General features: G+C 39.4%; 10 protein-coding genes across 10 annotated transcripts; 3 read left to right on the top strand and 7 right to left on the bottom strand. All coding sequences in view use genetic code 12, as the record gives it.

Annotated features, from left to right (window-relative positions):
- Positions 1 to 23: 23 nt before the first annotated feature.
- On the top strand, positions 24 to 2,225 carry KGF57_002861 (uncharacterized protein; the record flags this gene model as incomplete). The annotated part of the gene is made up of 1 exon (XM_051752219.1): positions 24 to 2,225. The coding sequence occupies one exon, from the start codon at positions 24 to 26 to the stop codon at positions 2,223 to 2,225; it is 2,202 nt and encodes a 733-aa protein (XP_051608688.1).
- Positions 2,226 to 2,427: 202 nt separating this feature from the next.
- MTO1 (tRNA modification protein) lies at positions 2,428 to 4,476 on the bottom strand (the record flags this gene model as incomplete). Its single annotated transcript, XM_051752218.1, has 1 exon — positions 2,428 to 4,476. The coding sequence occupies one exon, from the start codon at positions 4,474 to 4,476 to the stop codon at positions 2,428 to 2,430; it is 2,049 nt and encodes a 682-aa protein (XP_051608687.1).
- A 154-nt stretch (positions 4,477 to 4,630) lies between these two features.
- Positions 4,631 to 5,545, top strand: KGF57_002859 (uncharacterized protein; the record flags this gene model as incomplete). Its single annotated transcript, XM_051752217.1, has 1 exon — positions 4,631 to 5,545. The coding sequence occupies one exon, from the start codon at positions 4,631 to 4,633 to the stop codon at positions 5,543 to 5,545; it is 915 nt and encodes a 304-aa protein (XP_051608686.1).
- Positions 5,546 to 5,565: 20 nt separating this feature from the next.
- On the bottom strand, positions 5,566 to 8,289 carry KGF57_002858 (uncharacterized protein; the record flags this gene model as incomplete). The annotated part of the gene is made up of 1 exon (XM_051752216.1): positions 5,566 to 8,289. The coding sequence occupies one exon, from the start codon at positions 8,287 to 8,289 to the stop codon at positions 5,566 to 5,568; it is 2,724 nt and encodes a 907-aa protein (XP_051608685.1).
- Positions 8,290 to 9,054: 765 nt separating this feature from the next.
- Positions 9,055 to 10,116, top strand: HAP2 (Hap2p; the record flags this gene model as incomplete). The annotated part of the gene is made up of 1 exon (XM_051752214.1): positions 9,055 to 10,116. One exon carries the CDS (start codon positions 9,055 to 9,057, stop codon positions 10,114 to 10,116), a length of 1,062 nt encoding a protein of 353 aa, XP_051608684.1.
- A 229-nt stretch (positions 10,117 to 10,345) lies between these two features.
- On the bottom strand, positions 10,346 to 13,333 carry KGF57_002856 (importin-alpha export receptor; the record flags this gene model as incomplete). The annotated part of the gene is made up of 1 exon (XM_051752213.1): positions 10,346 to 13,333. One exon carries the CDS (start codon positions 13,331 to 13,333, stop codon positions 10,346 to 10,348), a length of 2,988 nt encoding a protein of 995 aa, XP_051608683.1.
- A 426-nt stretch (positions 13,334 to 13,759) lies between these two features.
- On the bottom strand, positions 13,760 to 14,887 carry VRG4 (GDP-mannose transporter; the record flags this gene model as incomplete). Its single annotated transcript, XM_051752212.1, has 1 exon — positions 13,760 to 14,887. The coding sequence occupies one exon, from the start codon at positions 14,885 to 14,887 to the stop codon at positions 13,760 to 13,762; it is 1,128 nt and encodes a 375-aa protein (XP_051608682.1).
- A 1,331-nt stretch (positions 14,888 to 16,218) lies between these two features.
- Positions 16,219 to 17,814, bottom strand: ADE4 (amidophosphoribosyltransferase; the record flags this gene model as incomplete). Its single annotated transcript, XM_051752211.1, has 1 exon — positions 16,219 to 17,814. The coding sequence occupies one exon, from the start codon at positions 17,812 to 17,814 to the stop codon at positions 16,219 to 16,221; it is 1,596 nt and encodes a 531-aa protein (XP_051608681.1).
- A 416-nt stretch (positions 17,815 to 18,230) lies between these two features.
- On the bottom strand, positions 18,231 to 19,517 carry DHH1 (DExD/H-box ATP-dependent RNA helicase; the record flags this gene model as incomplete). Its single annotated transcript, XM_051752210.1, has 1 exon — positions 18,231 to 19,517. One exon carries the CDS (start codon positions 19,515 to 19,517, stop codon positions 18,231 to 18,233), a length of 1,287 nt encoding a protein of 428 aa, XP_051608680.1.
- A 216-nt stretch (positions 19,518 to 19,733) lies between these two features.
- Positions 19,734 to 24,396, bottom strand: KGF57_002852 (uncharacterized protein; the record flags this gene model as incomplete). The annotated part of the gene is made up of 3 exons (XM_051752209.1): positions 19,734 to 21,469; positions 21,747 to 23,962; positions 24,101 to 24,396. 3 exons carry the CDS (start codon positions 24,394 to 24,396, stop codon positions 19,734 to 19,736), a joined length of 4,248 nt encoding a protein of 1,415 aa, XP_051608679.1.
- Between the last annotated feature and the right edge of the window lie 109 nt (positions 24,397 to 24,505).

Raw genomic sequence — 24,505 nt, 5'->3', positions numbered from 1 at the left:
TTGACAAATTGCACCTTTGAGCTATGTCCCATAATGAAATTGATATTGAAGTGCAGGCTCATCATTCATCTGATTTAGGACTACTGCATCCTTTGCACAACCGTGAGTCATCGACAGGACCATTCCCTGACTTTATACCTTCACTTAACTCACCTTCCAAATTCAATGCTCCCCTTCCTGGTCACGAGCTTTCTCAAACCACAGCAAGGCTAGCGTCTCCGAGCAGCTCTCCAAGAAAGGTTCAACAGCATAAAAATGGAGAGTCTAGCGATATTTTCAAAAAGGTGCCTGACTTGGCTTATTCGATAAACTCTGCATCAACTAAAGTCGATCACATGTCTTCTTATGATGTAAACTACAAGGGTCCAATAACATTGGACTACCTACGGTACGTTTGCAGGATGCTCAATCTTCAAAGACCAGTCACGGATCAATTAATCTCCATTGGTAAGCCTCCTTCGACAAGCTCAAGTGAGGAGGGGGGTTCATCTGGGCTACAAGGTAATAGATCTGACACTGCTGGAACTTCACCTTTCAGAAGTGTCGATTACAGTGACACTGTCGATAGAAGTCATAGTCCCCACTCTGGAGAGGAGACGCCACTTTCCGGGGAAAATAAGCACAAGAAGAAACCTGTTTCATATTTACAGAAGATTTTACAGGCTCAAACTGCCAAGGCTGAAAATGAGCAATCCAAAAGAAGCTTTTCCTCGAACGATGCAGTCACAAAGCATACTGAAAGGGACCTGACGCCGGTTCTGGCTGACTTTAACAAGCCATCACGAAAGAAGAGGAAAATCATTGGAGTAAGACCAGACTTTACAATTGATATTGAAAATCGCTTGGCGAATTCCTCATTGGGTGCCGTATCTCAAGGAGACACTGTTGGGAGCAGTTCTGATCTCTTTAACATGAACGGTAGTTCTTTTTCCAAACTGCTGCAGTTGCATCTTGACACGAACCCCAAAAATATTGATGCTGATGCTATAACTACTGACTCAAGGACATCTGAAGAAAAAGCCACAGGGCCAATCAACGTACAATTGGAACCAGAAGGCGGCTACGTAGCAGCACTGCCTAAGCACTTAGAGCATCGCGGATCCACTCTCGATGAGGAGTCGCTTCATGGCTTAGAACTACTGGACCAAAACCAAAGCGAGAATAAACCTAACGCGTCTGATATAATAGAGCATAATTCTAAGATTGGTGAGCCTACTACACAGGTGATTGAGCATTATGAAGACCTGGTTGAGGCGGCTGAAAATGATAATGAAAACTTGGAGGAACTGAAAGAGACTGATCAGCAGCAATTTCCTGTATCGGAAGATAAAGAACAGGAGGAAAGTTTAGATTCCGTAAAGGAACCACACTCAACACTTCAAGGTAAAGAGCTGGTTAAATTAAGCAAGCCTGATGTTGCGCGTCCAGATCATTCAGAAGCTGACGCCTCACAGCCACTTGAGGAGGTTACGCCAAAACCTAGTGAGGGGGACGACGACGTTGTTCTTGTGGGGGAAGGTGATGGTAATAATGATGATGGTAAAACGGGGGAAGAGACTTCGAACCATGGACAGAAACCACCGGCAGCTCGTGAATCTACTACACAAGAAGTCCAAGCGGAGAACATTATTTTTGAAGAAGAGAACGAGGTAGACCAACGGATTTCCGATGTTAAGCAACCAGTTAGGAGTAACATCTTCAGTGAATTTCTCGAAGTTTTGGACACGAGAGAAGTAGAGATTGACACTTTTCAAGAAGTTGATGCGTCAAATAAGTCGCCTGCTGGTGAAGGAAGTTCGAAAAGCGAGTCAGAGGAAAATGAATTCAGTACAAGCGACCTTGATTCTATCACAAAAAGTTTACTAAGTCGCCAACATCTTGCCCAGGATACGTTGGGCCTTCCATCCGTAGAAAAGCTTCCAAACAGCATCCTTCAGCAGCTTCAATCAAGCTCTAATGAATTCCTACAGCTGTTGATGGACAGTGTTAGACTATACGCTCAATCGCGAGATTCGAACCAAGTGGATATGTCTGACGTGATTTTGTATCTTCGTCTGATCAATTTTGGTGGAACTGGTGAAACTTTGGGCGACATTGAACGAGTTTTTGATATAGCTCAAGATAATATACCTCTTGAGTTGGTCATTGAGCTTGAAAATAGCATTGAAAAAGCTCTTTCGGAAATTGAGGCGGGTGACGAAGGTGGTTTGTTTATGGTTGATTAAAATTAGGGTGCTGCAGCCAAGGTGGATGAAAGTGAGAGTGCTAATCTGACTGGAGATGACAAAAACCAATCGGGCAAGGAAGGATCCGAGTGGACACGTATCGGAAAACATTTCTAAAGAGGAGTCTGATTTCAAAAACAAAGACGATAATGACGATGTTGTTTAACTATGTACAGTTATAATTATTTTTTTTTTTTCCTCTCTATTGGGCAGCAGCATACTGCTTTTGATTACCTCTTACAAGTTTCAATAGTTCGAAAATGGTAGTTGGTGTAATTCCTTGTATTCGACGCGCTTGGCCAATGGTCTTTGGTTGAATTGTATTCAAAATCGAGCAAGCTTCATAGGAGATTTTTAGGTTGCCGGTATTGGAGTAATTAAAATTGGCAGGTAAAAGTAAATTCTCATCCGCTGCATAGGCACTCAAGTGAGCCTTCTCTTTTGACATGAATGGTTCGTAGTCACTTTCAACATCAATACGATTGAGCAATCTGTTAGTCAAGTTTTCATAAAATGAGGGGACATTTCCACCTGTGAAGGTATCCAAATGCGGAAGCACGTCCTTGATTGAAACTCCTTTGTATGAAAGTAGCTTCCACCCATCAACCTTGTTGCTCGATCGCAAGTCAGTGACTGCTCCTGATAATGCAGGTGCCCAAGTCCTTCCCGAAAGTCGAAGACTTTTCAAATGATTTTTGATCTCATTGAATTGCTGAACTTCATTTTTGAAATATTGATATCTTTCATTTCCAACAACACCCAAACTGTACCCCAACTCGGTTAATCGTTTGTCTGCATTGTCAGAACGAATTGAAACTCTAAACTCTGATCTAGATGTGAACATTCTATACGGTTCCTCAACTCCCTTTGTTATCAAATCATCAATTAATACACCAATATATCCATCGGATCTCTTCATCTCCAATAACGGCTTCTGCGCATACGAAAGTCCTGCATTGATACCGGCAACACATCCTTGAGCGGCAGCTTCCTCATATCCGGTTGTACCGTTAATTTGACCAGCCAAGTACAACCCCTCAACTAATTTCGTCTCAAGGGTGATTTTAAGTTCTCTAGGGTCAACATAATCATACTCAACACCATATCCTGGCTGCATCATTTTGACATTTTCACAGCCTGGCATAAGTTTAACAATTTGTTCTTGTATGTCCTCTGGCATTGTGCACGATATCCCGTTCGGGTATATAAGATCAGTATCCAAACCTTCAGGTTCAAGCCAAACTACGTGTGACTGCTTTTGTGGAAACTTGATCACTTTAGACTCAATGCTTGGGCAGTACCGTGGACCTTTGACTGTTTCTCTAATGTGAATAGATTTATCCAAGTTGTTAGAAATCACTTTGTGGAACTCGGGAGTTGTTTGTGTTTGATAACACTTTACCAAGCTATCCTCAAGATCGACACGGTCATTCAAATATGACATGGGCTGGGGTGGGAAATCGGATGGCTGTTCAATCAAATTGCTGAAGTCGATTGTCTTGGCAGATAATCTAGCAGGTGTCCCCGTTTTCAACCTCCCCAACCTAAATCCGGCTTGTCTAAAAGTTTTCGATAATCCAAACGTTGCTTTCTCACCCATTCTACCCGATGGAAATGCCTTGAGGCCAATATGAATTTCACCTCCCAAAAACGTTCCTGTGGTGACGACGATTTTATCACATCTCAAAATTCGTCCATCTTCTAATATTACTCCTTTTACAGTTCCAAATGCACGTCCGTCGTAATCCTCAGCATTTGTCGGCTCTATTATTATATCCTTCACTTGAGCTTCAATGAGTTGTAAATTTTGATAATTGCAAATTTCTCTCTGCATTTCATTCAAGTAGATCTTTCTGTCAATCTGAGCCCTAGGTCCATGCACTGCCGGGCCTTTTGAAGCATTCAATATACGAAAATGTATTCCTGCCTTGTCTGTGATCTTGGCACTCACTCCATCAAGTGCATCAACCTCACGTAGCAAAGTGCCCTTTCCAACACCTCCCATTGATGGATTGCACGAAGCCGTCCCTATTTTGCTAATTTCTGGTGTTATCAAGGTAGTTGGTGTCCCTGATCTTGCTGATCCTGTTGCTGCTTCACAACCTGCGTGTCCACCTCCAATCACAACTACAGGATGATTTTGAGATTCGGTTAATTTTGCTCGTAGGTCAGGATTTATTAGTATATGCCGTTTCTGATTATGCAAGACCTTGGGCAGGAGCAGAACTCTTTTAGTTAATGTCGAAATCATTGTCGACGTAGGTTGGAGATACTGCAAAGTACGTGAAAGAAAAGAAAAGAAAAGAAAAAAATCACTTTGGTTCTGTAACTACTTCCAGTATCTCATCTCCGAAGTTCTGATTTCTTTAAATTTCAACAATACACTTGCACTTGCACGTTTGACAATGGTTGACGGAACAAGAGCTGAGGGTGATGACCTCGATGACGGCTTGGAATACGATGTTCAATATTCCGATGCGGAGGGGGATTTGGTTACATCACAACCATCGACAACTGAAAATGTATCGCAGGATGAGCCAACCAAAGCGGATGATGAGTCCAACCCACATAAACGAAAGAGACAATCTTCCAACTTGAAGGAAAAGAAGAAGATGAAGATGGAATTGGATACTCAACAAAAGAAGAATATCTCATTTGAGGAAAGTCCCGAAGTGATTGCTGAGTTTATCAATTCTAAAATCAGCAGAAAGCATACGAAATTATCAGCGTTGGAGTTGAGCGAATTGTACTTTACAAAGAGCGATATTCGATCAACTTCTGAATTTACTAAACCAAGAACTTTGGATAACTTGCTGGAATACATCAACCAAAGGTTCAAAAATATGCTACCTGGAAAACAACAAGACAAACCGAACAAGAACAAGAACAAGAGCAAGAACAAGAACAAGAACAAGAAAGGTGGGGAAGCTAGAAAAGACACTGATGGTGAGGTTCACAAGCTGGAAGAAAGTCGTAAGTTCATCGCCATAGTGTCCATGTCAGCTATCCGTGCATGTGACGTGCATCGTGCAACTAAGGATCTAAACGGAAGCTCATTAAAATTAATCAACAAGAATAAATTAGACGTTGATTTGAAATTGGTCAAATCCACAAGATCGAGAGTGTTGTGCTGTACACCAGGAAGATTACAAAAGGTACTCAACAGCCTGGAATCACAATTACAAAAGGACGAAGTGAAAATTATCCTTGTTGATAATTCATACCTAGATCAAAAGAAACAGAATATATGGGACATAAAGGAGACATTCGAAGTATTAAAAGACTTGACAAAGCAGGGACTGAAGATTTACCTTTATTGATTGTATAGACCTTAAAAAAGCTACAACAGTAGCGGCAAATAGACATTCTGTCTCGATCTGTAAAATGAAGAAACTCCGCTCGATATTATCTCCAAAGTGTTTTCACTGTATGGTTCAGTTTTGTTGACAGAGTCGATTATATGCTTGATTCCCTTTGCATCAACATTGGGTTTGTGGAATAATTGCAAGAATGCAATGTTTGCTGCTATCTGAAGTGTAGAGGCACGTGCGTTTGTGTTGGCACTTTCCGTTTCATTCATTGTATTTTCATGGTTTTGATCAGGCTCGGTTTTAGGTTGCTCTGAATCGGTATTGTTCTCAGGCTCATTCTTTTCCTCCTTGTTTTTCGATTCACCGTCTGGATTGAACGTGGATATTTTTTGGTTTACTTTACCAGAATCATTAGATCCCACTCGAGACACGAATGACTCAATCTGCATTTCGAACCACGCATTCTTCATCTTGATAAATGCCTGCAGTGTCGATGATGAGTTCAGAAACAAGTTTATATTATCAACTTCCATCTTTGTCGCTTGAGTGAGAAAAACTTGCGCTATTTCATGCATTCTCAGCGCAAACTGGAGAGTAGGTCTGGTTGGTATATCGAATCCTTCCATTGTTGCCTCCTTTGTAACCACTAGGCTTTGTAAAGCTTGAAGTTGATCATTCAAAACTTGGGATACTACTTTTTGAACAATTTCGTCAACATTAGAATCAATGGCTGAGATCAATTGCTTTGTATCGTTTTCAGTGGTATTCAACTCAATATCATCTCGTAACCTAGTGAGAAGTCCAGTAAGATAAATCAATTTAGAGACTTCATCTTCATTTGAACTCAAATTTAACAAAACTGAACTAAAGTTTGAAACCTCGTGTTTAAAGCTTTCGTTGATGGTTGTGTATAGAGCTTGGAAGCGTTCTTTCAAACAATCTGCAGTAAAGTCCCCCCACTTAATGTCATCATTGTGTAAATTGTGATATAGTTGAGGTAGGTAATCGTAATTTTGTCTTTTTCCTCTCATCAACTCCGAAGCATCACGGTCAAAGTCGATGATTTTCTCCAATCGATAACACTCGTTCAACCATAGCTTCAATTGGTGAGTGGTGTCCAACAGATTTTGTTTAGCTCGATTGCTATTGTTCAAGACCACCTTCATATACTCCCCAACGTTGTAATCCATCAAATTAACTATGCTTGTATCAAAAACAGTGTGAGTATCTAGTTGACTGACTGAACTGTCCAAAATGTCTCGTACTAATCCCAAAAGCCCCTTTTCACTCATAAGTTTTGCCATGTGCTCTTCGTTAATCTCTTTGATGAGTGACTCTAAATCCTTGGACAAGTCGTCTACCAAGGTCGAGCTAGAGACAAGTTGTACCAATTGCGATTGTGACCCTGCAAGCCTTGTCACATCCTTCAACCTTTTTAGACTTAGTATAAAATTGTAATATTTGGCGATTGTTGTAAACAAATCATCAAACGTGGGCGATGACGATTGGAGTGTGCTTGAAACTAGCTTCAAGAACTCCATCACTTTATCGAAATCCCCTTCTTCAACTTTGAATTCTTCTTCCTTAATACTGACTGTTGTCCCAAAATCAACTAGGATGTCCTCTATCCAACCTTTGTGGCCCACAAGATCAACTAGGCTCCATGGCTTGGAAACGTCTTGAAGAATTTGAAAGTAATCGCTGCCACTCGTCTCACCTAGGTAACTCTTGAGATAATTGCATGTGTTTTCCAAATACAAAAGAACCAGACGGTAATTGATGGAGTGATTGTTTTCACCAGATGCCGAAAGTAGTTTACTCAAGTAGCTTGTTCTGAGGTCAATCAATTTGTGCTTTACATCCTCAGCACTAGTGATGTCTTTCGCAATAACAGTGTAGCACACCAAATAAATGCACATGGGCAGGACATTTCTATAATAGTTTGTGTTTTTAAATGTGTCCAATTTGTCAAATTGTTCACGTTTCTCCTGTACTTTGTCATTGTCGTCATTATCGTCGCCTTGAAATTGGTCAAAGTCATCTTCAAGAAATGAAATATCATCAACAAACTTCTCAGTGGTAAAATCTCTCTCCAAAAACCGTAGACGAGGATTGAATTTATCATTTGAACTAAAGGGGGATATGGGAGAATTGTAAACTGATATCTCGTACTCAAAATAATCAATCAATTGCTGTTTTATGTAATGCATCTGTAGCTGCAAATCTCTCTTTTCAGATAGTACATCTTTGAAAACTGTTTCAATTGTATAAAGCTCCTTAACAAATGGTATAAAATTGGAAGTATGGAGTAAAGGACTAGACCCGCCAGGTGTGGTTTTGTTGGCCAATTTAGCTAATCTCTTTTGAATAATACTGCGGACTATGACTGACCTCGAGCTTTCCCGAGCTCTCGCTGCGTTTTGATCTCGCAAAATGGAATCAAACTTGACATATTTGTCTTTATAAGGAGATACAAATGTTGATGGTTTGTACGAAATTCCGTGCAAGCTCTCTTCAATTGTGCTTGATATACTTTTCAAGTCACCAATATCTTCGGCTATCTTGATCAAATCACGATATTTCTCACTCACTAGGTTATGTAGCTCAGATTTAGTTGTTGCAATGATTGTACTGTACTGTGAAGACAAGCGCTGAATCTCTGAAACACTCAATTTGTCAAACATTTCGTCAACGTTGTCCAGAGTTGACTGGAACTGGTCACTGAGCTCAGTCCCATTGGATGTATCCGTCATTGGTTTTGCTCAGAAACTGTTCTGGTGGTACTACATTTTGTTCACCATGAAAAATAAAATCTCAACTTCAAGAAAACTGGTAGCGATAAGTTCTAGTTTACAATGTATCTAGATTCTCCACTTTCTTAAAGTACTTCTCTTTCATCATCCATGCTTCTTCTCCTTGGGTTGAAAGCTCTGACTCAACAAATGCGTTGTCTTTACGCTTCTGCACTTTGTCGCATTTTCCTAAAACTGGACTATGATATGAAATTCCATATTCATAATTAAATATTTATTTTGCATCAATTTAGACGTTAAAACCATGCAAAAAAATTCAATAAGAAGTCAAAGTCAGCGAAACGCGGCAAAGTCAAAGCAAATTCAATATTGACTAGCGTAACCTCAGCATAACATAGCAGATATCATGCCAATAGACTGCGTAGTGGAGTTGGTTGTATGAGCAACTAATTAAACAATGAAGACCGGAGGTCTCCGATGTCGCACAACTCATTTACGTGACATTCTAAACACAATAAAAAAAAAAAAACAAAAGAAGAAAACAATTTTTCTCTTTTTTCTTGTTCCTTCAAATTTCTTCACAAAAAGTTTTTCAAAATCTAATCCTCTAGATTGAACCAACAACTCAACTACTTCCAATTGCAACACCTGAGTGTCGCCTTTACTGTCAGACCCACATAAAATAGCGCAGTCCACACTTGACAACTAAGTTTTTTGCCCAAGAGAAAACAGACAAAGCACAAACTCTCGCTCGCTTTTTACATCATGACTTCGTTACAGTCCTCCACGTTTTATGACCATCAACAATCGCACAGTAATCAACCACAGCAACAGCTGCAGCAACAGCAGCAGCATCAACAGCAGTCACAAGCACCACCGCCACCACCACTTCAAGTGAACTCTACGGGAGATGTACCGCCACATGTACGAGCTCCATACTATCCGTCCTTAGACGGCGGTGAGTCCCCAACTTCAAGTACAGCGTCGTCATACTTTGACAATGTAGATTACCAAAATGCTCCCCCTCCCCACCAAACTCAATCTCCCCAATTCCACCACCAACACCTTCCCTCCACAACGCAAAATGGCGCCAACTCGATACCCGATAATACCATAATGCAAGATGCCAACAGTATACACAACTCCGAAGGAGTACCAACTGTAGACGATCCCAATTCCGTTTCCGCCACAGACTCTGCAGACGTCACCACAGCATCTGAACAGCCCTTCTACGTCAATGCCAAACAATACCATCGTATATTGAAACGACGCATAGCACGCGCCAAATTGGAGGAGAATTTGAAAATTGCCCGTATTCGCAAGCCGTACTTGCATGAATCGAGACACAAGCACGCAATGCGAAGACCGAGGGGACAAGGAGGACGGTTCTTGACCGCTAGTGAGATTGCCGAGTTGGAGAGGAAGAAGAAACAGGCGGAGATGGCGGAGGCTAATTCGCGAGAACAGCAAGATAATGGACAAAGTCAAGATGGGCAGGGTGGAAAGAACGTTAATGGTGGATCTACTGGCGCAAATGAAGGAAATGTCGAAGCTGCTGGCGATGGAGCTAATGGAAGATCTGGACTTGGTTCTAATTTGGATGGAGTTGTGGCAAACAACAACAACAACAACAACAACAACAACAACAGTGGTATCAAAACTGAAGTTGATGGTGGTGAAAGTCACCCGCATCAGAATGGGAATTCTATACCACTGAATTACGCGGAGAATGGGCAACTGGTTCAAAATGATGGTAACAATGTTGCATATCAACTATCGGAAAACGCATCGACGGAGATAAATCAAGAGGAATCAAACTTGAGCTGAAACTACTAATAATATCCATCTTTTTACGTTAACTGGGGAACCCCACTCTGTATTCATTCAAACGTTGTTTTATTTTCAAATCTTCACTTCACTATCATTCGGTTCTACATTTGGTATCTTACCTTGCTCAATTGTCTTCTTTTTAAAATAAAACTTTACATGTACTTTTATTCAATAATACACACTTCATTCCCGTTACTAAACCATCTACTTTTAAAATTCATAATCTCTAATATGCCATACTCTGTAACAATGCCTGAGTTTCTCCATTCAACTGGTTCAAAAGCAGCGCATCAACTTTTTTCACATTTGCCAATATGGTGCTTTTGATCAATGCGAAATCATTGTTTTTGATTGTCGATGACAATGGGTCAAATGGAGGTTTTGCAATGGCTGCCAATTTGGAATAATGTGATCCAAATGTAGAGAAATCAGAATCCAAGTCGTTCAATCCGCCTCCAATAGCACCACCACCACCACCCACGCTAACAACATTTGCTCCATTGCTGGCTGCACTAGTGTTGCTCTTGGCTATCGCTTCATATACATCCAAATTCTTAACCAACGTTTCAATGGTGCTCACCACGAAGTTGCTATATTGAGATTGAAAGGTTGGATTAGTCAACAAGACGCTGATTCCAACATTGACAATCTTCTTGTCTTGCAAATTTGCCAATATCGAAGATGTAGACAACACAAACGTGGAATAAATTTGTCCAAACAACCCCAGTTGCACCGAATCAATCAATTGGATAATGAAATCACCACCGGAAATCACTTGGCTATTGGTATACTTGACATCGCTGAGATTAACCGTGGTTAAAACATTCAAAAACACAACAAATCGTTTGACAAATTTATCAGTGCGTGATTTTTGCAATCTGGTAAGTATCAAACGGGCAATGTTGCTCAAATAAGGTTGCAATGAAGTCAACGGAACATTGAATAATATGCTTTGTATCAAGTCAAATCCATACGAATCATTGGCTTTGCTAGCCAACAAATTTTGGAAAACTCCCAATAACGGAGTCAAGTGATTAGATTCAATAAAGAATGTAGGATCATGCTCCAATATCGAGACTAATAATCGTGTGATTCCGGGAATGTTTCCCTTAAACTGCCATACCGAAGGCGACATCAATGGCTGGATCAATGACTTGTAAGTATCTGGTAATCCACTACCTTTGGGGTAATTCTCCAACAAAAACGCCAAGATTTGAAATGTATAAGGAACAAACTCCTGCACATCTTCAGAAAGGATATTGAGCAAACCTGGTATCGCATGCTCTATGTACTGGTTGATGTTTTTAGGATCCTGTTGCGCTCCGTATTTGAATAGCAATGCCAAGGATTCAAAAGTGTAATGAGAGAATTTGGGATTGGATGGATTCTTAGCAGTGATTTTGAGAATCTGCAATAACTGATCAATAATGGGGACTCTCTCCGTGAATAAATCTTCACATGTGTTCAATACTCTCATAATACACTTCATGAGAAATTCATTTTCAGCCAACTTTTCCGGTGAGCTGGCACTATTTAAAAGAATCAAGTTGAACAATTTTGTCAATAAAGGAGTAACAAATGGTTCAATGTCATTCTTGTTAAAGACTGGCTGGTGTCCTTGACTGAAATTGGTCATTGAAAGTAGTTTTTCAATTGTGATTGCTGAATAGGTGTATACAACCACATTGGAGTTACTCTCGAGATGATTAATCAACCTAGGAATAGTGACCAAAAGTTGGTCCTTTGTGAGCTGGTTTCTAAATGTAAAAATGTATTTTATTGCATCCACTTGTAAAATCGGATGCACTTCGTTGGATTCCAAATCATGAGCAATGTTTTTTGAGAAAAATTCAACAACATCAACTAGCACATTAGTTGAAGTGACTCCAACATTTGTAACACTTCCCTTTGTTGCTAGTGAACTGAATAGGTAGATTGCAGTATCTTTATTCTTCCAATCAGTGGTAGCAAAACTCAAAAACTGATTGACGTACTTCATAACCGTTGTAGTTAATAACTCACTATTCAATTCCTTCAACTCTCTCAAGAAGTCAGTAGCACTTTTCCTCCTTGAATCGAAATCAGATCCTTCCAAATCGGATCTTACATATAGTATAGGTTCGTCTTCAAAAGTCTCTTCATCATTTTCTCTCAACACGATATTAGGTAATATAATTCTCTCAATAATCTCATTCACCGATTGTTCACTTTGAAAAAGTGATTGATAGGTTGGTATTTTGATAATTGAAGACAAGAAATGCAAAGCTTTAACCACCAATAAATCGAATTTGGGTTGTTTAGTAACAAAGTTGTTAATCAAATCCCAAACCGAAGTAATAAATGTCTGAATCAATGGTTCAAAAACATCAGCATATCTTGTGACATATAATGACAATAACTCAATGATTGACGTCTTGACTTTAATTAGCACATCCACTTCTTCATCTTCATCCTTTTTCAAGAGTAGAGAATTGTCATACACCAAGTATTTGTGAACAATATTCATAAACTCATTCATATGGTCCTCGAAAAACTCAGGAATATCTTGACAATTGAAATCATAGTATATTTGCATCAACAACAACAAATTCTCAAAATAAATAGTCAATTGTGCCTCATTATCCTTCAGTTTATCAATCAAATGATCCAATTCAACAAATAGTTTTAAAAAAGGCTCAACAAATTTCTCCAAAACCAACTTGATCTCCAAAAACAACTCATCGGATCGGAAAAGTGGTCGCCATTTCTTGAATATGGAATGTGACACCAACAATATGGCTTTGTTATTGACGAAATCAGTCAATGACAATTTCGAAACTAAAGTATCAATCAAATTGGGCCAATTGTGAGGGAAATCACATTCAGCAATCAAAGATATGGCTTCACCAATTTGAACTTGCAATTGGTTAGGCAAATGGATCATAACATCAATAATCTCGTATTTGATTTTGTTTACATCTTCCAACGGCAATAGATAGTTGGTTCCATCCTCAGTGATCCATTTCCTCTTGACCAAGTTTTTGAAGTATAATGCCGCTGCTAATCGAACTGAGCTGGAGAGATTTGTAGATGCAATGATATGTAGTAAATTGATGGAGAACCCAGGCTCATTTTCGATCGATTTGAGGGTCTTTTCTGCTTGATTTGAATATTGTGGAACCAAAGATTGTTCCAAGATCTTGGGGATCGACTCTAAGGAATTTTCTCCAGACATGAAGCTAGGATGTATGTGATGTAATGGATTTGTATGAGACAGTGGTTCAGTAGATGCAATTGATGGTCCTGCTCTGTATCTCTTTCTCTTTGATGAAAGTGCCGCGAGAAGAGGCTTTTGGCAACACAACTTTAGAAGAAGAAGAAGAAGAAGAAGAGAAAGAAGAAAAAAAAAAAAAATTTGTAATTCTTAAATGTCGCAAGTTAAAATTACACGACAATGAGAGTAAATCCACTTCACTGGGGACTAGTATGCGTAGAACATGATTGGGGATTAGGAGGTTTTACAAATGACCCCAGATATTGTACCCAACATTCTAGTCTCTCTCTCTCTCTCTCTCTGCGACTCTGGATTAACAACGCATTTAAAAAAAAATAAAGACTCTATCACTTTTACTCATCATCTATTTCCTCATACACCCCTTATCTACTTTGTAGTTGGCAAAGCTTGAGCAGCTTCCTTTTGTTGCTTTTGCTTCGCAACGGCGTAAACTAAGCCTGCAACAAATCCAACAAAGATAGATGAAACAGACCAAAAGTTGACGGCAGCATTGAAGAAAATCAACCCACTCAAGGCAATTGGTAATTTGTTCAAAGCACCAACCATGGAGTAAGTGGTGGATGAAGTAACTCTAACACACCAAGCACTACAATAGGAGATACCAACGGATGAAGCACCACTCAAAATCATGGCCACAATAGTAGCGACTCTATTGTCAGCAGGGAAATTCTTTTCCAAGTTTTCGGGTGACCAATTTTCAAACAAAAAGGTGAAAACCAACAAGATTGGGATTGACAAGAGATTGTTGTAGTACATTGTGTCGAAATCTTTGAAATTAGTCAACTTGATTCTCTTTCTCATAATCAAGACAAATGCCGCCGAGGCAAAACAGTTGGTGAACATCCAAAAGTAACCCAAGTATAATTGAAATTGGTCATCAACAGTCTTGGCTTCACCTTTGTCACCATAGTAAGCAATAACTGAGGAGAAAACCATCAACAAGAAAGAGCTCAACGCCATAGTGGTGACTTTACCACCAAACCAAATGACTTCACCATATGCAATCAAGATGATTGTTAAATTTTTGAAGATTGTGTAGACTGGGATTGACAAATATTGCAACGCTTTTGAAGAAGTGTAAATCATACCAACTAGTAAGAACGCAATGGGGGACCATTTCTTAGCTTCGTCTTTGTTGAATTGTCTATAGGTGATAATGCCAAATGTCTTTAAAGTACCAATAGTGACAATACAAACAACCGATTGTACTGCCAACAAGAGGAAGTTTAAGTTGAAGTTGAACCCAGAAACAACAAACTTGTTTGTGACTGTCATTAAAATGGATGATAAACAGTACGCCAAGATCGAAATTGGGCCGGAGTTTGTGATTGAGCTAGCCAATGAGTGGCCTGTGCCTGGTGTGTTTCCCTTTTCCATATCTGATGATGATGATGTAGTTGCTATGTTGTTGTTGTTGTTGTTGTTGTTGTTGAAAAATTTACGTTTGATTAAATATGCAGATTGTCCAATTAAGTACGCCAGAAGTATTCCCATACACTTTTCTAAAGTTGAAAGTTGTGTGGATGTGTGTGGGTGTGTGGTATATGTATAGCCCTATACTCTGGAGTTGTGTGTTATAGTCTATAGATAAATAAGACTGTAAAGAAAAGGAAGTGGTATCCTAATAGGAATGTAGTATTTACTTTGAAAAGAAAGAAGGAATTATGAATGAAAAAAAAAAAAAGATTTCGCCAACAATTAATTTTAGTATTTAGTATTTATTAACCTTTAATTTGTTTTAGAAAGGTACAGGACTAAGAGTAGCAGCTACATGAAACTACAAATAGAATTGGCAATGTCGCAAAAAAAATACAAAAGAAACTAAATAAAAAAAAGAAACAAAAAACAAAAAACAAAAATAACAAAAACAAAAACATTCTTTTGTTTGTTTGTTTGTGTCGTGTCTTTTTCCTTTTTGTTTACATTGTTTATATACATTGTATATGTATTGCGGTGTGGATGTTATATGCGTTTTCCCCTAATTGGTCGTGTACTTTTTACAACCAACCACCCTTCCCCCCTCTCTTTCAACACAATAAAACAATAAAAACGGGATAGGAAATCAGAGGTCTGCCACGATGCCCCCAGTCAGATTTCAGCGAGAGGTCAATCCGTATATATCTTTCTCTCTCTCTCTCTCTCTCTCTCTCTCTCTCTCGTAGAGAGTACATTTCAATCAGTATTTCAACACCAATTTCACATGTGCTTGCAAAGCATATCGAGTAAATTCTATAGCCGTCTCAGTAATGCAAATAAGCCTTGACTACACAAGGCTTGCACATAGCACCAGTGCGTTCTTTAGTATGCATAAATGGTTACAATACCAATGCTACTTTTATATTGCTAGGATCTGCAACACAATATCGCGCAGTCTATAATTTTACTTTATTGATTATGACAATGATGATGATGATGATGTGTTGTTTTGGTTTCAAATCAGACGCGTTGAATGAGATAGATCTTATCTTCATCAGCACACACACACACACACACAAACACACACACACAAACACACACACACACACACAAATAACCCAGACACAATCAATACACTAACACTAGGACATTTGTTCTTTTTTTTTTTATTTTTTATTTTTTCTTTTTTTCGCCTCTAAAATACAGCTATAGCTATTATGCGTTTATACGTGTCTTTGTCCCCTTTACAATTTCTTCCCTAATTTATGGTGGATTTAAAGAAGTAGGAGATAAGTGAACATAGCATGTCTATTGGATCTACTTTACAAACCATCTACTTCTTTATAACATATAACAACTTTATGTCTCTCTATAAATCGTTACATATATATTATATACTTCATTATAACTCATCCTTGATAATCACCGCTATTGTGAATACTGATATCAACTTCAGCTTTAACATCAATCATATCTCCTTGATCAATACACGCATCCACACTAAACCCTTTCAAAGCATTCCCGTTCTCCAATGCAGTCAATCGTTGATTCTGAGCTCTAATCTTTTCCAACTCTTGTAAATAATTATCTTCAACTCCCGTGATATAAGCACCAGTGAATACACCCACTTCAAACTCCTTAACCTTGTCAGATTTACAACAATCAACTAGATCATGCAAGTCTTGATATATCACCTTGTCAGCACCAATAACTTCTGAAATCTCTTCTTCTGATCTATTGAACCCAACAAGAGCCTTGGTATCGGCTAAATCGATACCGTAGATATGGTTGTATCTGATTGGAGGAGCGCACGATGCAAAGTAAACATTTTTAGCCCCAGCCTCTCTAGCCATCAAAACAATCTCCTTTGAAGTTGTACCTCTCACTATCGAATCATCAACAATCAATACATTCTTGTTGGAAAACTCTGACTCCATCGCATTCAACTTTCTCCGCACTGATGACCTTCTTTCTTGCTGATTTGGCATAATAAATGTCCTTCCAATATATCTATTCTTTACAAACCCTTCACGATATGGCTTTCCCAAACTGACTGCACATTGGAACGCACTGGTCCTTGCAGTATCAGGAACAGATATGACAACATCAATGTCATTTTCATCCATAACACGCTTAATCTTGTTGGCCAACTTGATCCCCATCTCAATTCTTGATCGGTAAACCGAAACCCCATCCAATACTGAATCGGGTCTAGCAAAATACACATATTCAAAAATATCAGGAGCAAAAATCTTGGGTTTAACAACTTGCTTAAATTCAGGATCACCATTTTTCTGAATAATCACCGCCTCACCAGGATGCAAATCACGAAACTTCTTGAACCCGTGCGCTTTCAAAACTACACTTTCCGAAGCCAACATGAAATCCTTTGTCCCATCTTCATGAACTCGTTCACCAATCAACAACGGTCTGATCCCATTAGGATCTCTGAACCCAATAAGACCATACCCTGCCAACATGGCGACACACGCATACGCACCTCTGATCCTCTCCATCGTTTGAGTCAAGGCCGTAAACACATCGGCATTATTGACTCTACTCTTGTTAAACTTGTCCAACTCAGATGCAAATACATTCAACAACAACTCCGAATCGGAATCGGTGTTTATATGACGATGAACAACCTCATCCAAATGTTTCCTCAACTCTATCGAGTTGACCAAATTACCATTATGACTCAACGAAATACCATATGGACTATTGACGTAAAAAGGCTGTGCTTCCGATCCGGCACTCGACCCAGCAGTGGGGTAACGTAAATGGCAAATACCCATATTGCCAATCAAGTTCAACATTCTCAGTTGAGTGAAAACATCACGAGCCATTCCATTTCCCTTGCACTGGTACAATCTACCTTTGGGTCCACAAGTGGCGATACCAGCGGCATCTTGCCCACGATGTTGTAAAAACATGGCTCCTTCAAAGAGCTCGGGAGCTACGTTGATCTGCTGATTAGCTAAAACAATACCTAGTATACCACACATTTCCGTTTCCGATTTAGTGAANAAAAAAAAAAAAAAAAAAAAAAAAAAAAAAAAAAAAAAAAAAAAAAAAAAAAAAAAAAAAAAAAAAAAAAAAAAAAAAAAAAAAAAAAAAAAAAAAAAAAAAAAAAAAAAAAAAAAAAAAAAAAAAAAAAAAAAAAAAAAAAAAAAAAAAAAAAAAAAAAAAAAAAAAAAAAAAAAAAAAAAAAAAAAAAAAAAAAAAAAAAAAAAAAAAAAAAAAAAAAAAAAAAAAAAAAAAAAAAAAAAAAAAGATAAAAAAAAAAAAAAAAAAAAAAAAAAAAAAAAAGAAAAAAAAGGTCCCATGTACAACCACCAGTAGGCATCATCATCCATGGTACCCGAAAAAAAAAACAAAAAAAAACAACCCCAAACACAACCTCTCAAGCTGCTCTCACCCTCTAGTTTGAATTCTTCACCCTTGCCAAATCATCATTCTTGAATGGCTTGGGAACAGCATCTTCGTTCTCTGCAACATACAACGATTTATCAATTGTCGCTGGAATTGGTTTGATTTCAGTTCCCAACTCTTGTTCAATCTTGTACAAGGAGTACCTATCATTCCAACTCATCAAGTTGATGGCCAAACCCAAATGTCCAAATCTTCCCGAACGACCAATTCTGTGTAAATACGTTTCGGCAGTTTTGGGAAAATCAAAATTGATAACAACATTGACTGCTTGGATATCAATACCTCTAGTCAACAAATCCGAACAAACTAAATTACGCACTTTACCTTGTCTAAACTCATGGAAAACTTTGTTTCTAGCTTGTTGAGGCATTTTCGCATGAGAATAATAACACGAATAACCCAACTCGGTGATTTTCTTTGCCAATAATTCGACTCGATTAGTTGAATTGCAGAAAATGATGGACTGGTTGATTTGCAACTTGGAAAACAACGTGTTTAAACAATGCAATTTTTGCTTCTCCTCCACAAACGCATAAAACTGGGATATACCCTTCAAAGTCAACTCATCCATAAGATTAATTTCATAGGGCCTGTTCAAATGTTGATCCATAAAGTGTTTCACCGCGATGGGGAAAGTAGCCGAAAACAACAACGCTTGTCTATGGGGTGGGAAGAATTCCAAGATTTGTTCTATTATATTCTTAAACTCCCTCGACAACATCTTATCGGCCTCATCCATGACGAAAAGTGGACATTCGGACAAATCGGCAAGTTTCCTCGACGCCAAATCTAAAACTCTACCAGGCGTACCAACCAATATGTGAACAGGATCATTTAATCTAACAATATCATCTCGTAATGAAGTACCACCCGTGGTAACCATACACTGAACACCTAAATGTTTACCCAACGTTCTCACAACCTGCGACGTTTGCAACGCCAATTCTCGAGTAGGTACTAATATCAAAGCTTGTATTTTGTTTAATTTGGGCTTACACAACTGTAAGCAGGGGATGATGAAGGAGGCGGTTTTTCCAGTACCATTCTTGGCTCTAGCGAGAATATCTCTACCAGCTAAAGCCATGGGGATTGATTCTTCTTGAATTGGCGATGGCTTTTCAAACCCAGCCTCAAAAATCCCCATCAACAACTCTCTCTTCAAGTTGAAGTCTTCAAATGTTTTTCCTTTGGTGTTGAGGACATCATCTGTTTGTGGTCTTGTGTCCTTTTGGGGAAGGTTAAGGTTCTGTTTCCAATCGTTGTTAACCTCAGTCATTATGATAGATGATAGATGGGATAGGTAATGTAAAGTAAAGTAAAGTAAAGTAAAAAAAACAAAAAAAAAAAAGGTTAACTTGTTGGTAAAGAAACTGTTACTGGTTCTCAGAGGTGGTCAGGAGGGAAAAAGTTTTTTTTTTTTTTCTCTGTTTCTGACAGTTTGTTGAATTCTCTGTTTGTCTTCACATTTGGTCCATGCACTACCACTTTTTACTTAACAAAAGAATCTATACAATCTATACCAGAGTGGAGATTCGGCTAAATCCCGCTTCTCGTCAGCTATTTCTTGCTTCAATACCTCAACATCAATCTCTCGTCTTCCAGTATCCAAGTCTATACGATCCAACTTCACCCACAAGTGATTCCATGTCTTGTGATATGTCTTGTGAACAACAAATATGACAATGATTAGCGGTAATGACAAGCAATTTTGCCAAAATGTAACTACATCAGCCCCAGTTCCACCAATGGGATAAACACTCGCCCAGATCTGTACGGCAACGATGAATACCAACAACGCCAATCCTGTCCATGATCCAAATACGCCCAAGGGAGATTTGAATATAATTTCATCTTTGGATCTACCTTGAGCATGCAAAGCCCACCTCCATCTCAAATGCGTCAAATTGATAAACCCCCAAATGAAGAAGGAGGCCAATGAACAAATTGAAAAAAACCACGTGAAAACAGCACCTTCGTTTTCATTAACAACGAGGAATCCAAGCAATCCAATGAGTGAGGTTATGCCAATGGCAACTAGAGGTCTACCTTGTCTGTCGATATACCCAAACACTTCCGGGATCAACCCTTGTGCTGCTAAAGAAGCCATCGTACGTGAGGCTCCATACACAGACGAGTTCCCCACTGAAACCACTGCAACAATGATAACTGCATTCATAATGTGTGGCACAACCTTGATCCCACCTTGGTTGATAGCAATGACAAATGGCGAAGCAGCAATACCTTCACCATCCAATAAGTCGGAATTTGTATATGGAACCAAACATCCAATCACAATCGAAGTCAACAAGTAGAAAATCGTTACTCTCCAAAACACTTGCTTGGTTGCCTTTGGAAGTGATTTCCGTGGGTTCTCCGTTTCGGCAGCTGCCAACGCAACCAATTCTATACCACCAAATGAAAAAGCAGCACTAATAAACACTGAACATACTCCTTTGAAACCGTGGTTGAAAGCACCTGGATGATGCCAGTATCTTCCTCCAATATACCCCTGATCTCCCACTCCACATGTTATGCAAATACCCAAAATCAAAAACCCAACCACTGCCAATACTTTGATAATTGACAAGACAAACTCCACTTCCCCATATCCCTTAACGCCAAACAAATTGATTGATGAAATCACCACCCATATGATTGCCACCCAAACTGCAGGGTTAATAGAAGTGTTCCAATACTGAATCGTCATTGCCGCCGCGATAATCTCCGAAGGATATGAAATCGCCCAACTGACATAATACATCAATGCAAGGCAAAACCCCCATGATGGGTCAACAAATCTAGTAAAGAATGAGTTAAATGAACCACTCACGGGGAACTGCACCGACAACTCACCAAGCGCATTCACAACAGTCAAGAGAGCATATCCCACAATGACGTATCCGATAAGAACTGCAGCAGGACCACCATTGGCTAACGCATACCCACTCCCTACAAACAATCCAGTACCTATACTCCCACCAATGGCAATCATCTGCAAATGTCTTGATTTCAATCGTCTGGCCAAGGGGTGCTTAGCTGAGGCAATGATGGACCTCTCCATGGGAGTCAAGTTGGAAACGTCTATACCATTCTCCTCCACCTCCTCTTCCTCTTCTAGATTTATCGGTTTAAAAGAGTCAATGAAACGTTGCAAGCGAGATGACGGCTCCAAACTGTCGCCACTCTCCGTGGTAACGATATCAGCCTGCTTTTCCAAACCCATTGAACCTATAAAGAGACATCAACGAGTTACTAATGAAAGGAAAATTTTTAACTGTGGCTCGCTATTTAATGCCGTACATGTATATCTTTTGTACTTTTTTTCTTTTTTTCTTTCTTTCTTTCTCTCTTCTTTTGTGTAACTATTTCTACATATTGTTTTTTGGCAATGTGCCAGCGATCATTTGATCATATAAGGGACACGTCTTGTTTGTCCTAATGTGACCGAATGAACCACAACTTTTACACCTCCTTGTTGTTGAATTACCTTTTCCAATTCCCTTACCACCAATAACATAAGACCCATCAGGCAACATGACGGTGTTTGCGTCAATAATCGTTGCACCTGCTGCTGCTGCCGCATGTATCGCATCATTGGCAGGCTTTTTCGCTCTGCTCTGTTTTGCCCTTTTCTCCAAATTGGCAAGTTTCTCCTCCAATGCCTTTCGACGAAGCTTATTCAACTCGGCATCGTTTGTGGGCAAGATCTCATCAACATCGGCATTCTTCAACAATTCATCTTCAAGTAGTTTCTTGCGTTTGATGTAAGCTCTGATCAATCTCGGATCCGTGATAGTCTCCACTTTCCGCTGCACGACCCCATTCCGATCACGGACTCTTCTCGTAATGCGCAAAACCTGTTCTTCTTGCAACCCTTTCTGCTGTTCTTTTTCCTTGGCATCTTGCTCCAACTTGTTAACAAAATACTGATCATGATCTGCAGGCTTGTACTCGTCATAGGTTCCCTCCACCAATGATTTTCTTTGCGAATACCAAATTCTCTTAATTTCCTGCTCGTACAATTTCTGATTGTGTGCGGCAGCGTTACTTTTGGGTACAATCTCAGGCGGCGGTGGGAACAAGGGTTTAAACGGAGTTTTCTGAGTAGCGCGCAACATTGAGTACCCCAATCCAATACCTGAGGGATCTCCTTCTCCATTCAACTGTAACATGGCCTTGGTCTGGTTGGCAACAACGAAATTCCTCGACAAGTTCCAAGGCGCCATCTCTTCCTCAACTTCAAGGTCATCCTGTTCTTTATTTTTCTTTTTTTCCTTCTCCTTCTCCTTCTCCTTCTCCTTCTCCCCCTTGGACTCTGCATCGGTACTCTCCTCGGGTTTCTTCACAAGCTCATCGCCAAACAAAGTTGCCAAATCCTCCAAAGCCTGTTGACCAAATTGCATTGCGTCCATCAACGAAGCATCCTCCGGTGTGATCATGCTCCGTATATCCTCCTCTGACGGGATCACATCATTCATGCCTCGAACTTTCCAAAACCCTTGATCATCACCTTGTCTTTGATACTCCATAAACTCCTTCAAACGTTGTCTATTTTGCATATCCGTTTGCTCGGGAAAATGTTTGGAAACATCTTTAACTGAAATGCGAGGCGCACCTTTGGAATTCATGACTCTGTAAACAATCATCTTCAATCGATTCTTGGATATATTTGTCACTTTCCGAGAATGAGGGGCTGGTATCTCAACTGGGAATACGTTCCCCACTGCAAAATTAACATTCATGGGGCGGAGATAATACTTTTGATGCGAGCCTGCTCCTTGTGATCGTATTAAAAGAAAATCAGTGTTTCTTGGTTCGTTTTTGAATATGGGAGCCCTCACCATGTTATTGTACAACGTAGGCACAAGCTCACCAGGTAAAACTTCTCCAAAGTTCCAGAAAGGTGATCGATCTTCTACACCTAAAACGTGCGTTTCTCCAAATTGAGCTTTTGGGCGTGACGTGTCATCTGGACGCTTTTTCCGGTAGTAGTTGATCAATTTCGATCCCATTCCAAAATTGGATAATATTGAAGGATACTGCTCGGCGTATTCTAACGTGATCATGTTTGCAGTGTCAGCAACGGTCAAATCAGTCGTTTTGGCAAATACTTCGTGCAAGGATTTTCCTTTGTCTTTCTTCTTTTTGCGTGATCTCAATTTTGAAAAGCTCATTAAAGTACCAGGACGTACATGGAACACAGGGCGATGGAAGGCCCTTGCTTCTGCTTTGGAAAGTCTAACCTTGTAGTATGGAGATTGCAATCGCATTGCCGGAACAGAATGCTCAATGCTTAAGTTACTCAAGTGTGATCTTTGCTTTGTATTGTAATTTCTTCGCAAAAGTTCATACTCGTTGTCGTTGGACAAGTTAAACTTATCTGCAATGGAGTGCTTTGGTTTATTTTCTTGTGGAACTAGTAATAGATTAGGATCGTTCATATCTAGCTTCAATTCATCGATTTCAAAGTCTTCAAACTCGTCATTCAGCTCCAATTCTTTAATAGGTTTGGCTGTGTAGTCACCATTGATTATTGCATCGTCGTCCCAATCGGCTGTCGACAATATCAAATCTTTTGAAAAGTCTTTAAACTTGTCATCATCTAGCCAATCTCGCTTCACATAATCAAGCTGCTTGACATTAGTCTTTTGTTGTATCGCTTTGATGAAATCGAAATCCTGTTGCGTAATCTCAGTCACATTTTCCACTGACTTGCCAAAGCTTGTCTTTGGCGTTAGATGTTTCATCACCTTCTCGCATGTGATATATGGCCTCTTGTACTTGTAAAACATGGGCTTTGGTAGAAACAATTTGAAAAAATCCAATGGCTTATTCTTGGAGTAATAGGGAAAGTAGTACCTAATATTTCGCTTTACCCGCCTTCTCTCCATCTTGGCAATCTCTGCTCGTACCTTCTGTTCTATGTTTTGCTTCTCCTCTTGATCATCAAAGATCCCACTTAGTTCTATATCCTGTGGCGATTCGACTTTGAAATCATCATACATTGCAAACTGGTCGTTGTCAGAAACATTCTCTTCCTCAGCCAACTCGTCGATATCCTCGTAATCAACAGCATCATCGGCATGAATAGTCTTCCTTTCCAGGAAAATATCCTCGATGAGTTGATCTGGTACTTCTGTGTTTCCGTCGTCCATGGCATAAACACAGCAATATTGGTGGTAAACTATTTTATTATTTTTTTTTTTATTTTTATTTTTATTTTTTTTATTTATTTATCTTTTGGTTCTCTTTTATTTGGAATTA

The sequence above is a fragment of the Candida theae genome, assembly GCF_024610275.1.
Source record: "Candida theae strain CBS 12239 chromosome Unknown scaffold3, whole genome shotgun sequence".
NCBI lineage: Eukaryota > Fungi > Ascomycota > Pichiomycetes > Serinales > Debaryomycetaceae > Lodderomyces > Lodderomyces theae.
This window is presented reverse-complemented; position numbering and strand designations above follow the sequence as displayed.